Raw genomic sequence first — 16255 nt, forward strand, 5'->3', positions numbered from 1 at the left:
CGTCCTCCAGAAGCTGAGGTTCCATCCCTCCCAGGATCATCCCTCGCCAGCTCGGATCAGCTTCCTTATCCAGTTTTGGCGTAGTTAGGAGCGCCCTCTTCCGGAGCCAACCTTCACACATCTGCGCCCTCAGGATTGCCGGGATCTCATTTGCTAAACCTAGTTGGGAGTATGCGAAGACTCGGTCCTTAGGCCATATGGCCCTCACCGTCCACCGTAGCCAGCCCCTGACCTTGGGAATCGAAACCTGCGCCGCCACGTTGAATCCGGGCTGCTTCCGCATGAGTCTCCGGTAATCCTGCCCACCGACTTCCGCTTCCGGAACTGCGCTTGAGCTCGTGTGGACGGAAGGAGGCAATGCTGCACTTCCGGCTGTGAGCCAGGAAGGTGGCGGTTGTGTTTCGCGGGTTGACGTGTGAGGGCTCCAGTATTGAAACCCTCTAAATGAACTTTGGAGCGAGAGAAGGCAAGGTCGCTGCGAGTGCCCCTCGGCCTCGGCCTCGGCCTGCAGCGGGGCGGGCGCTGTTCACTTCCTGCACGGAAATGTGATAGTTAACGTCTGTCACTGCACACACAAAGTGGGAATTCTCATTATGATGGAAGTGTCGGCTGGAGCCACTGCATGTTTAGCTTTCTTTTTTTTTCCTGGTGGAGTTAAATTTAAGCACAAGTTTGCTCGTTAACCTATACCCAGAGAACCTTTCATTTCGATCCTGATTATGCTTGTGACTTTTTTAAATCCTTCCTTAGATAATTTAAAAATAAAGCCATTTGAAAGCTCTATTGGATGCAGACTCTTGAAGGATAAGGAATAATTAAGGTTCCGAAGCCAGATACATCGGAAACAGAGAACTCTATTTCGTAATCAAGTCCCTTAAGCTCTGTCTGTTTCGGTCATACAATGATTAAAAACCCTTCGCTGGGAAAGTTACTGTGAGGATGAGAGCGATCAGGCACACAAAAATGCCTAGTCTTGTTGACGCCTAGCAAGTCTTCTAAATTATAATGCCGATGGTGTCGATGATCATTGGCTGTTCTTTTCGTGATCTTGCAGCAAACTACCTTCCCTCATCCCTCACTCACACAAATGCCCACCGCAGTCCCTCCCCCCCAGCATGAATGGGCTGACTCTCTGTACATCCTTCCACTGCCTTAGCTCTTAGTAAATGGTCTGTTTCTTGTTTAAAGCCATTACATGAGCGTTCTGAGGCCTCCCTTGAAATGTATAACCTTTCCTTCTAGTACAAATAGTATATTCCCTAATGTCTCTTCTGTCTTCTGGATTCCTCACACCTCTCTAGTCACGTCAGCCAGAGCAAATAACATGAATACAATCATGCTTGGAGTTGTTCTTACTTTCCTACTTACCCTTTGTTACCATATCTTTCTACTCACACTTGAAATTCCAATTATTTTATTCTTTTCCTTAGGTTGTCTTTGCTACTCTCTGTTCAAAGTCACCATCACTCCTGAATTTTATGATTCTGTTTGCTACCCTGACTATTCAACAGGAGAATCATACACAAGATACCTGTATTAATCTTTTTTTTTTTTTTTTTGGTGGGTCGTGAGCATCAGGAAATTTTAAAAAAGCAGGAGGTTCAAGTGAACTCTGGGCCTGGGCACTGTCCCTTAGCTCTTCAGCTCAAGGCTAGAGTTCTACCATTTGAGCTACAGGACCACTTCCAGCTTTTTCTGTTTATGTGGTGCTGAGGAATCGAACCCAGGGCCTACCCAGGGCCTCATGCATGCAAGGCAAGCACTCTACCACTAAGCCACCTTCCTAGCCCCTTGACTTCATTCAAGTGTTTTCATCCCAAACCAAAATGTCTTAAAAAATAGCCTAGTGTTGGACAAATTTTGTAAATTTTAAAGAGCCCTTGTGGGTTACTCAGAATATTTATAGTTATAAAATCTTGATGCAAAAAAAAACTTGAACCAAAGTTCTATTTGTAGAAATAGTTTTCTCTGTTACTGACCTTTTCAACAAAGTTTTTATGTTGGTCACACAAAATTTAAATAAGGAACTTGAAGATGGGGTGGGAATTCTCCAATGAGTGGTAACCAGAAACCTCTTACTGGATTTCCATAAACTGGGTTTATTTATTACACAGTTTGGCTCAGCAGAACTGTTTCATAATGAAACTGAAAGATGACTCCCAGTGGGCAAATTGACCTCTGTTCTACAGGTTGAGTTTTATCCCTTGGGAGAATTGATTGCTGACGAGAAATGTTAGACTAGAAAATCTCCTCCCCTGTTGACTCAATAAGCAGGATCCAGTATCTTAGGTCTTCCTGTGGAAACGAAACAAGTAGACATTCTAGAAGTAACGATAACTTTTGATACTATTGCTAATATTAAGAGCATCAGGAAATTTTTAGAAAGGAGGAGGTTCAAGGAACATTGGTATTCTTTCTAGCATAAACAGGTATTTTGAAGTTAGTATCCTACCCTAAATTTGGTGGGAATGCCTCTAGGTTTTCTAACCATCATGCTTTGTCTCTGTTAGAACGGCTAGTATAACTATTTACATTATAATTTTGGATTTTTGAGACAAAGTTCCTGATAATCTTAAAAGCATGAGAGTTGTTTCTCTTCCTGTGTGTCTTCTCAATCCGAATAAATGGCCTTGCAAAACACTGCTCAGGCAGGAAAGTTCCTCAGATGCTCACCTCCAATTAACCACTAGAAAACTGGAGTGGAGCTGTGGCTTGAAATTGTAAGAGTACTAGCCTTGAGCAAAAAGAGCTCAGGGACAGCACCCAGGTCCCGAGTTCAAGCCCCATGACCAACCAAAAAAAAAAACAAAACTGCTTTTTGTCTATAACTGTGAACAGGAAGTCACCATCTCATGGTTGAGCCATCAGAAGAGCAATTTAGATTGCTGTTCCAGTTCAAAATTTGTGGCTAAGGGCAAGTCTCAACTGGGAACAATTGGATTTGAGCAGGAATAATAGTAATGACCTTTATTTGAGGCTTTTTGCTTAAAATTATTTTATTTTGTATTTCTTAAATTTGGAAATAAATATATTTATATAGTTCAAAATCTTTTAATTTTGTAAGTATGAAAGAGAATTGCATTTAAAAAATATCACTCCCTAAAACCCCTTTTAATTCCTTTTGTATCTTCCTACGGATTCTCTTTTGTTTTTTTCTGCTGATGCTGGGGCTTGAACTTGGGGCTTGGGGACTGTCCCTGAGCCTTCTTGCTCATGGTTAACACTCCACGTGAGGCACAGCTCCACTTCCTCCATTTTTTGAAAGATAACTGAAGAGTCTCAGGGGCTTTCCTGACCTGGATGGCTTCAAACCAGGATCCTCAGATTCCCTTGAATAGCTAGGACTACAGGAGTGAACCACTGGTGCCTGGCATCTTTCTACAGATTCTTGATAAAACTATTAGTGTATTCCTTCCATGAGACCTTCATTTTTAATTGTCTTATTGTCAAGATGATGTACAAAGGGGTTACAGTTACATAAGTAAGGTAATAAGTACATTTCTTGTCAAACTTGTTACCCCTCCCTCATTTTTCTTTTACTTTCCCTCCCTACCCAACCATTATAACTTCTTTGAGCCAGGCTACCATATTCCTTTCTTTGAAACAACTACCTTTTTTTAAAAGGTACAAAAAATAAAATTAAAATTAAAAGGTACAAATAATATACCACAGAATATAAATATTTAACTGTGCAAATTGATATTTTAATGTATGTACTATCATATAGTGACCTTTTGAGCCTGGCCACTTTCAAATTCACCTCTATCACAGCATGTATTTCAAACAGTATTCCATTATCTGTATACCATCTTTTATTGATTTATCCACCTGTTTTTGAACATTTGGCCCATTTGTATTCTGGCCATGCGTATCCGTTGCCAAGCATTTGTTTGGACACCTGTTTCTAGTTCTTTGGGGTCTATACCTCAGAGTGGAATTGTTAGTTCAAAGGGTAATTTAACTTACTGAAGACCTGCCAGACTATTTTGTACAGTAGCTGTACCATTTTCCATCCTCATCAACAACATGAGGATCCTAATTTGTCTACATATCTTCTATAGTGGTTATCCTGATGTGTGAAGTAGAGCTCTGTGGTGTTGGCTGGTTCTTCCTTGATGACTAATGATGGACTTCTTTCCATGTACTTATTGACCACTCACGTATTTTTTAATTCCAGAAAATCATTTTTACATTGTTGATTTTTAATCATCCCTGAGATATACTTGATTGTTCTAAACCTTTTTTTTAAATGATACTGCAGCCAGAATGTTCTAGCAGATTCTGACAGTTTTAGAATGTGTTTTGCAATTCTCCTAAGTTTCATTCACATCACAGAAAGGCAGCATGTTCAAATAGATGTAGGTTCCATTAGGATACATTTTGCTATGGAACTGAAGTCACTTGTGAATCATTTCATACCCATCAGATGTCATTCCTGAGCAATTTCTGATCCAGGGCTTGACTAAGAACCTTTAGAAGGTGCTCTTTGGTTTAAAATATCACTCACACAATTTCAGTGGTGTAGCCTATGGCAGAGAATTGTCTTCAGTTTTTCAGGGGCCATTTCCTAGGTCTGCACAGAAATCCTCCCATAACATATCTGTTGCAGAGGCTAAGCACCTGCCCCATCTCCTCCCACCGAACCCCTCAGGCTGGTGCTTTCTCATCACTCCCTGCTAATCATGCCTCCCAGAGAAGTCCCACCTGTGGACAGACAACCTCCTTCTCCATGATAGAATCACTGATCCTTGAAGTTAAGGTGTCCCTTGTGGCCAGGTGCCAGTCACTTGTTCTGCCCTGAAGTCCTTACCTTTAACTTCCCATAGCCTCAAACCTCAGCTTCCACCTCCTCCTCCCTGTTCTTCTCCCCTTCCTCACTCCTCGTTGCCTATTTTCCTGACAACTGTTTATCATGTATTTCAACTTTATCTGCTCACTCCCCCCTTCCTCTTATTGTGACTCCAGAGAATTGAGGTGATTTGGAAAAGTTGTCAACTTGCTCTCATTGGACTAGCCTCTACAGTACCCTCTGCGTCTGATGCGAATAATCACATCTTTTTCAATCACATTGACCACTCTGTTCCTGATGTTATTTCTTACCAGTACTGGAGTTCTTTGAAAAATCCTTGGGACTAGATTGTTTTGTCATATACTCTACACTTAACGTTGGCAAAATGCCCGATTTACTATTTTAGGGATCGGAATATAGCTGAGTGGTAGAGGGCTTTCCTTGCACACTTGAATCCCTGTGTTCAATCCCTGGCACTGCAATATATAGAAATAAACAAAAATATGCAACATATAAAAATGTTAAAAGATTCTATTGCCAGAGATTTTACTAAAACATTTATTTTTTAAACAAAAATATACATTCAATCTTAGATTTACAGCATATAGAAATAATTTATCCAAAGCAATTTCATTTAAAATTGATAATATTGCACCCAACAGTTAAAGTCTTTGACACATATGCATTGCCAACCTTTCCCACAATTCAAAAAAAAGGGAAAAATCTGAAACTGATATAATTACACAAGAGACTTTTTTGTAAAAAAAAGAAACATACAATTCTCCTTATTTACAAGATGAAGTTGTAAACTTTCAGCAATTTACTTCCATCCAATAGCCATACATTCTTGTATCATATCTTCAAAATGCATTATAAAATTAGAATTGAATTTTCCTGTCCTGCATATATAAAGATGAAGTACACATCTTATGATTTCCTTACATATTCAAAGGGACTGATTTTGAACATTTGCAGCCTAAGGATGGAAATTACTCCCAGAACTGAAAAAATAAAAAATACAAAATGGAAGGGGGGAAGAAAGGCAGGCAAGAGAGAAGGAGAAAAAGGACCTGAGTTCAAGCCCAAGTAAAGTAACGCACGTGCACACACACACACACACACACACACACACACACAGGGAATCAGCTCAAAGGGAATCAGCTCAGTTTAAGCATTCTATAACTTTTAATTGACATACACATTTTTGGGATACCTTGTGTTTTTTTTCCTTTTTTTTTTTTTGCCAGTTGTGGGGCTTGAATTCAGGGGCTGGGCACAGTTCCTGAGCTTCTTTTGCTCAAGGCTAGCACTCTACCACTTGAGCCACAGTACCACCTCTGGCCTTTTCTGTTTATGTGGTAGTGAGGAACTGAACCCAGGATTTATGCATGCTATGCAAGCACTCTACCACTAAGCTACCTTCCCAGCCCCTCCTTTTCATTTATTTATTTTGTGCAGGGGTCCGGTCCTGGAGCCTGAACTCTGGGCCTAGGCCCTGTCCCTCAGCTCTTCAGCTCAAGGCTAGCGCTCTACCACTTGGGCCACAGCGACACCTCTGGCTTTTTTCTTTTTGCTTATGTGGTGCTGAGGAATCGAACCCAGGGCCTCAGGCATGCAAGGCAAGCACTCTACCACTGAGCCACCTTCCCAGCCCCTCCTTTTTATGCTGAGATTGAATTAAGGCCTGAACTCTACTATCCAGCTACATGGGCAGCCAGCCATGTAATAGCTTAATATGTGTAATAATTTGTAATCTCTATTTGTTCAAGCATTTGTCATGTCTTTGTAATGAAAGCATTCTAAATTCTTCTAGCATTTCCAAGATAGTATTTTACCATGAGTTTTGGTTACCCTACTGTGCCACAAATCACCAGAATTTATTTCTTCTGTTTAAATGTACCTTTTAGTGTCTATTAATATTCTCAGCCTTTAAAAAACGATTTTTTTGAAGCCCATAAATATCTGCTTTCAGGGTAAGGAGTCCAATCCCTTGTATTCCAGGAAGTTGCCAGAACATACCATGGTATGATAAGCTCAAACCAGCCTGTGCCACACACTTAACAAAATCTAGTGTGTTTTTTGAGTGTAAGAACCAGGCATCCAGTTTCGGGGTGGTGAGTGTTCAGGAAAGGTGGTGTTATCACTGTAAGCTGGGGCGGGGAGCTGAACCGCCCCAGGACAGGGAGATGTCAGGAATGTCACCAGACCTTGGAGGCCGTGGAGGCCGAGCAACCAAGCCGGCCTCCCCGGGCCCTGCGCCCGCGCGGCGGCCCAACCCGCGTACAGCCGGCGGCGGTCTGTTTCAAAAGAGAAGGAGCAGGAGCCGCGTCCGGGCCGGCGGCCTCAGCTGTCCCCCGTGCGCCGGTACTCGGCCGGGCCGTCGGCGATGCCGTCCAGCGGCGCGCGCTTCCGGCGCAGGCTGCGCCCGGACGAGATGAGGTCGGCGTAGCCGCGCTGGTGCGAGAAGGCGTAGGCCGAGCGCCGCGAGGACGCGCCCCGCCGGAACACGCGCTGCCGCTGCTTCCACTGCTCCTCCGCCTTCAACCGCTTGCGGTGCTTCTGGATCTGGGGGAAAGGAGGACGGAAGGGGAAGGCCTGAACACAGATGCCTAAAGAAATGGGGGGCACGCACACGCACCCCCGTGCGGGCGGGGACCAGAGGCTGGCGCGCGCGCCGTGGCACAAGCCAGGCTGGGCACAGGTTGGAGACCGCCGGTCTCCCCCCACCCCCACCCCGTGTCAGGGCTTTGGGGGCACCGAAGTCGCCCACCTGGCGCACACTTTCTTCTTGTCTTTATTCCTCCCCCCCCCCCCCACCACCTTTTTTTCCTGGTCGGATGTGAGGTTTGAACTCAGGGCCTGGGTGCTTTTTGGCCAAGGCTTTGACCACCGCTCCAGTTCCACCAGAAGCTCTATTTGTGACTTTTTGGAAGTTCATGGGAGATAGAAGAGTCTCACTACGTCCTAGCCAGGGCTGGCTTCAAACCACAGACCTTAGATCTCAGCTTCCTGAGTAGCTGGGATTACAGGTGTGAGTCACCAGCACTAGGCTAGGAGTTCAGTTTTAAACCCTGTTTGGTTTTTAGTTGTTGTTTTGGAAAGATGCCGTTAACCAGAAACAGCCAAAGCACTGTTAATCACACTTCCTGTAAGTCTATAGAGTCTGCATAGAAGGTGCTGTTGGGAAATGCTTTTATTTCTATGAGGGACTCTCAGGGTTAGGGCGGACCTATTTCTCTCTACCTTATCACTTTCTGATGGCCAGATGGTCATTGACAAGAAACGGATGGCAATCACGGGTAATAAGCACACTGCAACCGTTAAGATGATGGTCAGCCAAATATATGGCTGTCTCAGCGCATTGGAAGCCGTGCCTGGAAAGAAATGGGGATTGAATTACAGGGGTCCATTTATCCCAAGAGCAGAGTTCATGTTCTATCATCCATAAACGGGTTATCTGTCGAGAGTTTTACAACCATATTGGTCTCCCCAAAACATTCAAGGAATGAACATTTCAAATGTGAGTAAGCAAGGTCAAACAAGGAAGATCAGTTCTTTTCAACAAGCAAATGTACATAAAGAAACAAATCAGGGGGGAAATGTGCATTTGTTAACACTCTTTTGAGTCAAAAATGGAAATTAGAGATGGTGTAGCTCAGTAGCATGTGCCAGACCTTAGGTTCACCCCAACACAAACACACACACACACACACACACACACACACACACACACACACAGCAAAACTGAATACTGTTAGAACAGGTTTGACTAGCGTTTGGTAATTTGTCATATATTTCTTAGAGTTTAATTATTGGTCATGTGACTATTTGGTTTTCTATCAATTTGGTTATTGTTCTGCATACATTATTTCCAAAGATAAAGATATGGCTAACTTCTGAGTTTTAAGACTCCAAATCTTGATAGTTCATATGTTTAGCAAATTTAGCACTTCTATGTACTTGTTTTTTGTTTTTGTTTTTGTTTTTTTTGGTGCTCGTCCTGGGGCAGAAACTCAGGGTTTGGGTGCTGTCTCTGAGATTCTTTTGCTCAAGGTTAGTTTTCCACAGCTCCACTCTGGCTTTTTTGGTGATTATTGGAAATAAAGAGTCTCATGGACTTTCCTATTGGGGCTGGCTTTGAACCTCAATCCTTCGAAGTCAGCCTTCTAAATAGCTAGGATTACAAATGTTACTGGTGGAGACAGTAGCTGGAGCCATCAGCTCCCAGCCCCTTTTCCTTTTTCAGTAATTAGAAATGTAATGGTAGCATAGTGTTTGTCCAAGTCACCTTGCAAAAATTTGTTTGTTTTCTATAATTTGTAGGGCTTGAACTCAGGGCCTGGGCACTGTCCTTGAGCTCTTTGGCTCAAGGGTAGCACTCTACCACTTTATGCCACTGCTTAACTAGGTTTTTTTGTTTGTTTGTTTGTTTGTTTTCCTTTCTGCCAGTCCTGGGGCTTGAACAATGGGCCTGGGCACTGTCCCTGAGCTTCTTTTGCTCAAAGCTAGTATTTTACCACTTGAGCCACAGCACCACTTCTGGCTTTTTCTGTGCATGTGGTACTGAGGAATCAAACCTAAGGCTTCATGCATGCTAGGCAAGCACTCTACCACTAAGCCACACTCCCAGCCCCCTTCACTTCCCGTTTTTGAGTGGTTAATCGGACATAAGAGTCTCACAGACTTTCCTGCTTGAGCTGGCTTCAAACCGCAATCCTCAGATCTCAGCTACTCTTGAGTAGCTAGGATTACATGCATGAACCACTGATGCACAAACTTGTATTTTTTTTTAGTCTTAAGAGTATGTTATACAAGTGGAAAAACTTGATTAAACCATATGAAAAGTTTTATAATCCATTATGTATTTAGGATATGGTTTTGGAAAAATTTTGCCCATTATATATTTCAGATAGCATTTTGGAAATATTTAATTACATTATGGAACTACCAGAAATAGATATATAATCAATTTTCCAATAACCACAAACAGTAGATTTTATGGAAGGAAAAGGGGGAATGTTTCTCTTAGTCTTTTTATTTAATTGAATTTTTTAATGCTAGAACTGGGGTTGTATTAAAGGCCTCTTGATCTCTCTTGGCTTTTTTACTCAAAGCTTTTTGCTGATTAATTGGAGAGAAGAAGCTCATGGGCTTTTTTTCCTTGGCTGGAATGAGATCCTCAGATCTCATTCTTCTATCTAGGATTACAGGCATGAGTCACCAGCATCTGGCTTTTCTTGGCCTTATAATTTTTCAGCTATCCAATTTCACAGCTGCACAATTGTACTTTGATGTTATCTTAACTTGTTACCATCCTACCAACTCACCACCACCAGTTTCCAGTGAGAACATGAATTTTATGTAGCAATAATTTACCATATATATTTATTTACTATACACATCATTTATTTCATTCATTTTTAAAAATTTAGCCAGAACTTAAAGTTAACATCTAAGCTAGTGACATTTATCTATACCCTTATCTTTTGGAATTTCCACAATACCAACCTGTAAATTGAAATGAAGATGGAAAGAGAACATGTATTCCAGCACTATGAAAATCAAACATGATGCCAAAATAAAGTGCAATGCTTCCAAAAATGGAAAAAGCATTCACAAAAGTCCAGTAAGAAGTATCCAAGCCAATCTGTTGGGAAACCAGAGAAAAAACAGAGCACTCATTTTGGGGAGTTAGCAAGAAAGGAAGGATCTAGGAATTCAGAAAATGGAATCTGGCAATGTAGTCATGATTTGGTCTGAGTACAAAACAATCAGAAACCAAACCATCCTTGATTCAGGCAAGAAAAAGGAAGTATACATGGGGGCGGGGGAGGGTTGAAAATAGTATACTTATTTTTGTGAGGTGACAGAGGCTCAGTTGAAGAACAGCCCGTGTACTCAGCCTACATACATATAGGTACTGACATAACCAAATACAGTTGTGGAAGGCCACATACCTGGAAATTGACTGTTATTACAAGGGCCGAGGCAACAGTGACAGCAAAAGACTGGTAGTCTGAAGGTGCCTCTCCATCCTGTCCCACGGTTTGCAAATAAGCTCCAAGAGGTATGAAGAAGAGGACCAAAGACGTTAGGATCCCATGCAGCAAGCTGACAAAGAATCTCTTATAGTTGAATAGTAAGTCCTTTTGTCCCACCACGTACAACCGAGGAAAACGAAGGCTCAGTTTGTCACTCACATCCTTCAGGGGAAAATAAAGTTAGAGTGATACCTTATCCATGAGGTGAAAGACATCAGATACATTACCATGCAGTATCTCCTGTTAAGTTTCAGGAAGTAATCACGAAGCAAGATGACAAAAGATGTGACATTAGCTGTGCATGCACAGAGATCAGCCTCAGGGCTTTAGTCTACTGATACTTGATATTTCACTCAGAGAGCCTAGGCAAGATTTTATTACTTTGCTACTTATAAAAGAAAAAAAATGAATGTTTAAAATGTAGGAAAGGACAGGAGTCAGTGGTTCATGCCTGTAATTCTAGCTACTCAGAAGGCTGAGATCTGAGGACTGTGGTTCAAAGCCAGCCCTGGCAGGAAAGTCCATGAGACTCTTATCTCTAACAAACTACCAAAAAAGCTGGAAGTGGAGCTGTGGCTAGAGTGTGGTAGAGAGCTAGCATTACACAAAAGAACTCAGAGGCAGCACCCAGACCCTTGGACTGGTACATACACACACGCGCACACACACACACAGAGGAGACAATATATATTACTTCAAATTTAGGGAGAAAATGTTCACATATTCAATACATTAATAATAATAATGACAATGATAACTTTTTTGGGGAGGGAGATGCTGTACAGAGACTTGAACTCGTACCGCATGCTTTCACTTGGCTTTTTTTCTTGTCTTTTAGGTCTGAGATGGGACTCATTATCTGAATCTTGTGCTCATTGGCTAGCTCTATCAACTGGGTCATGCCTCCAACTCCTCACTTGGCTATTTTGTTCATAGGCTGGTACTCTGAAGATTCAGGCTTCTACCTCAAGCTTTTTGCTGATTACTTGGAGATAAGAGTCTTGTGGAATTTTCTACAAGGCTGGCTTTGTACCAAAATTCTCAGATCTCAACCTCCTGAGTAGGATTACAAACCTGAGCCAGTGGTGTCTAGTGACCAGTTAATTCTTATTATTGATTAAAACACTTTCTATAAGAATACCTTTTAGAGACAAAGTGTATATTGACTTGCCAATTAAACACATCAGCATTGGAAAGTGCTAAAATTTACATGCAATCTGCACAAGTTTTATGTGTGTGTGTGTGTGTCTGTCTGTCATGGGGCTTGAACTCTGGGCCTGGGCGTTGTCCCTGCACTCTTCAGCTCAAGGTGAGCGCTCTACCGCTTGAGCCACAGTGCCACTTCTGGTTTTCTAGTGGTTTATTGGTGATAAGAGTCTCACAGACTTTCCTGCCCAGGCTGGCTTTGAACCACGATCCTCAGATCTCAGCCTCCTGAGTAGCTAGGATTACAGGCGTGAGCCACTGGTGCCCAGCTTTCAGTTGGGACTCTTGTCTGAAAGCAACAGATGGATTCTTGCCAATGTAAAGGCAAAAGAAGGATGTGCTGAGGACTCTTTGGTGGACCACTCTCTGATGGCATTGGGTCCACCCAGAACCCCCAGCACAAAGCTCTTACCTGGTCGAGCAGCCCCATGAGGAGCACAGGCAGGCTGGAGTACAGCACGTTGTACAGTGTGATGAACCAGTCCTCATAGGCAGTCTGTGGAGACGGGGTGGGGGGGATTGACAAAGGCTTTGTTATGTACCAACACTCACAGGAACGTCCTCAGTCAAAGAGGACTCTTGAATAATTAGCCCTCATCTACCACTGAACAGGACAGGAGGTTGTTTCTGTGTAGTAGACAGAGCCACAGGCCTTCCACAGAAACACCACCTCCTCCCTCCCCTGCCATAAATGTGGGGGCAATAATGCTCCAAAATTTTTCAATAAAAGACTTTATTCTGGCTACATGCTGGTAGCTCATATCTATAATCCTAGTTTTCCAGGAAGCTGAGATCTGAGGATCGAGGTTCAACGCCAACCTGGGCAGGAAAATCTGTGAGACTCTTATCTCCAATTAACCACCAAAAAGCTGGAAGTGAGCTGTGGCTCAAGTGGTAGAATGCTAGCCTTGAGCACAAAAGCTCAGGGACAACACCCAGGCCTTGAGTTCAAGCCTCAGGACACACACACACACACACACACACACACACACACTTACACACACACACACACACACACACACTTACACACACACAGACTGTTCTGATCAGTAGTGCTAGAAGAGAAGTCAAAATTCACCATTTAGCTATCCTTTTTATTAATGAATTCAAATACTTGAAACTGAACCAGGATACTTTAAACTTTTTTGGTATTTAAATAAAAACAGTAAAACTATTTCAGAAGCACAAGAACTGTCAAGTTTTGTGTTTATTTTGCACAGCCAGCGTTTTCATGAAAATGTCTTATAAAAATGTCTGGCTGAACATAAACAAGATGTTTCTGGAAGGGATGAAGAACACTGTGTACACTTCATTCCTTGGCGTGGGATGGGAGGGGAATTAGCCTACAGGGGACTGAGTTATATGAGGTTCCACCCAGAGTGGGCAACCCAGCCCCACTCCAAGGCTGCCCTGGCCTTTGACCTGAGATTCCTTCAACCCCACAGCACATTAGTAGCAAAGAAGGTTTGAGAACCACAGGCACTGATGTTAGTTTATTATTATTATTTTTCCCAGTCTTGGGGCCTGAATTCTGGGCCTGGGCACTGTCCTTCAGCAGTTTAGCTGAAGGCTAGTGCTCTACCACTTGACACACAGTGCCACTTCCAGTTTTTTCTGCTTATGTGGTGCTGAGAAATTGAACCCAGGGCCTCATGCCTGCAAGAGAAGCACTTTACCACTGAGCCACCTTCCTGTTAGTTTATTTTTTACTAATGATATTTTTCTACTGAATCATTTTGGGTATATTCAGTATGTACCACCCCATTTCAACAACAACAAGAAAAACAATGAAACAACAAATGTGTTAATGATAATAGATTTGCCATCATCCATATTTCTTAAAAAAATTTTTTTGGCAGTACTTGGATTTGAATTGGGACCTTACTGCTTGCTATGCATACTACCACTTGATCCACACACACACACAGCTCTGTTTTGCTTTTTTTTTTTTTAAGGCCTTTTCTGTTTGTCCAGGGCCAGTCTCACTAATACTCACTAGCTATGCCTCCTACATATACAACCATGTTAGGCTTGTTGGTTAATATGGTGTCTTGCTAACTCTTGTACCCAAGCTGGACTCTAACCACCATTCTCCAGCTCCAACTTCCAAGTAGTTAGGATTACAGGTATGCACTACCATGCCTAGCCTCCATATATATATATTTTTGTTGTTGGTCGTTGGGCTTGATCTTTGGGCACTGTCCCTGAGCTCTTCAGTTCAAAGTGAACACTCTACCACTTGAGCCACAGCACCACTTCCAATTTTCTAGTGGTTAATGGCAGATAAGAGTCTCAGGGACTTTCCTACCCCGGCTGTCTTTGAACTGCGATCCTCAGATCTCAGCCTCCTGAGTAGCTAGGATTATAGGTGTGAGCCACTAGCGTCTGGCTCATTAGTCTTAATCAAATACAATTTTATTCTTTTACAGTTGAATAATTTGCCATTTGACTGTTTAGCAAAATAACATGGAAAAATAACCTAAAAATGAAAAAAATATATAAACAACTTCTAAAGTAAGCAAAATATTTTTAAAGTATCAGAAACATTCTAGAAATCTAAGCTATAGCCTTAATTATGTCCTTAACTATCAGGACTGATGGCTGACACTGAAATAAGGACACTGGGTACAACACTATTATTGCTCAAGGCACAACTCCACTTTCAGCTTTTTGCTAGTTAATTGCACACACTTTTGTGTCCTATCTGGGTTGGAACCTCAATCCTCAGATCTCAGCCTGCTGGATAACTAGGATTACAACAGTGAGCTATAAGCACCTGACTAATTTGGTCTTCAGAACAAGTGTTTTCTTAATGTAAGAACTCTACTCAATACAAAATGCTTTCATGATCCTGTTTTATTACCTGTGCTGAGTAGCCATTGAAGAAGGAGTACCAGAAATGAACCAAAGTAAATGCAAAGTTTTTGTAAAAGAAGTATCGTAGGAACTTGCACATCCTTATGTAAGACCACCGGCCATGCACCAGCAGCAACCTCTGCAGAAATCGGAACTGGGCAAAGGAATAGTCGCTGGACATGACAGCCTGCATCCCTTCTTGTCCACTTATCCCAACACCAATGTGCGCAGCTGCGGAGCAGAGAAGGAAGATACTGTGAATCATAAGCTGCTTTGAGGCAAAACATTAGATGCTAAAAATGTCTCCATAGCAAAAACCAAACACCATATGTGTGTATACATATATATATATATATATATATATATATATATATATGTACACATACATATTCATGGAACAATATATATAAAAGCTTTTGTTCACCTTCCTCACCCCCTACTCCTGGATCCAACTCCAAGTCATGTTATAGTTCGCTATACAATGCACATGGTAGAGCTTTCACAAATATATGTGAATACCTCTCAGGTGAGTGGTGAATTCCATTTAGATTATCTGCCCATCTCCCAAACCATTCCTTCTACCCACAGGGTGCACCTCCATGTGGCCTATTGGCCATAGCTCACTCAGCCATTTGAAATCTATGGTAGATACCGGAAAATGACTCTCTACTATAATTCCATACTTGTTCTAACTGGAGAGGTGGAAAAGGAAATATAAATCCTACATTTCCCAGACTGTTTTGCAGCTGGGTTCTCGTGGAGAATTAGGTTCACTGTTTATCACCATTGCGACTTGGAGGCAGAAGCGAATCAGAACCCTGCACCCCTGCACTTTGTGTATTTGTGCAGCAGAATTCATTATCCAGTTGCCCACGTACTGATAGAAAATTACAAAGATGTATTACTGAGAAGGTCTTTAGATGGACCTCAAAGGTAGAAGTTCCTCTAGAGACTCAGTCTAGAACCTGCATCTTCTGGCCATCCAGAGCTTTTGAAAGCACCAAAGGCCCCATGCTAAAGAATCTACAGAGGACTGTCTACTGTTCTAATTCTAACTTACAGAACTACCGCCCCTACATCCCCCCCCCCCCCCGCCTGCCTACTCAGCCAATCAGCATCTCTTTTGGGATTCAACCAATAATTACCTCTCTTAGGATTCCGGAATTGGCATTCAAGAGTGCTTATATCTAGAATTTTACCATGTAAATTCATGATGTAAGGTATAAGGTGTGAAGTATATTTCTGGAAGTTTCTGATAGAGAAATAAAGTAGAGAAAGAGAAGGGGCAGGCAAGCAGGCAGACAGAGAGACAGATACTGGGTTTCCAGTGCAACTCTAGGTCTTGAGTCTAGCATCTCCCGGA

The 16255-nt window shown here is 42.3% G+C and overlaps 1 protein-coding gene across 1 annotated transcript in view; it reads right to left on the minus strand.

Annotated features, from left to right (window-relative positions):
- Nucleotides 1-6390: 6390 nt before the first annotated feature.
- The window catches only part of Atp8b1 (ATPase phospholipid transporting 8B1), a 105393-nt gene continuing 95528 nt past the window's right edge, over nt 6391-16255 (minus strand). Inside the window, exons 23-28 of the mRNA XM_042675255.1 lie at nt 14900-15123; nt 12449-12532; nt 10747-10992; nt 10298-10436; nt 8033-8163; nt 6391-7354 (exon numbers count right to left, since the gene is read on the minus strand). Coding sequence (XP_042531189.1) covers nt 7133-7354; nt 8033-8163; nt 10298-10436; nt 10747-10992; nt 12449-12532; nt 14900-15123 — 1046 coding nt within the window. The 3' untranslated portion in view covers nt 6391-7132. The remainder of the gene's footprint in view (nt 7355-8032; nt 8164-10297; nt 10437-10746; nt 10993-12448; nt 12533-14899; nt 15124-16255) is intronic.

Source organism: Dipodomys spectabilis, unplaced genomic scaffold, assembly GCF_019054845.1.
Source record: "Dipodomys spectabilis isolate Male_0828 unplaced genomic scaffold, ASM1905484v1 ptg000024l, whole genome shotgun sequence".
In the NCBI taxonomy this organism is placed as follows: Eukaryota; Metazoa; Chordata; class Mammalia; order Rodentia; family Heteromyidae; genus Dipodomys; species Dipodomys spectabilis.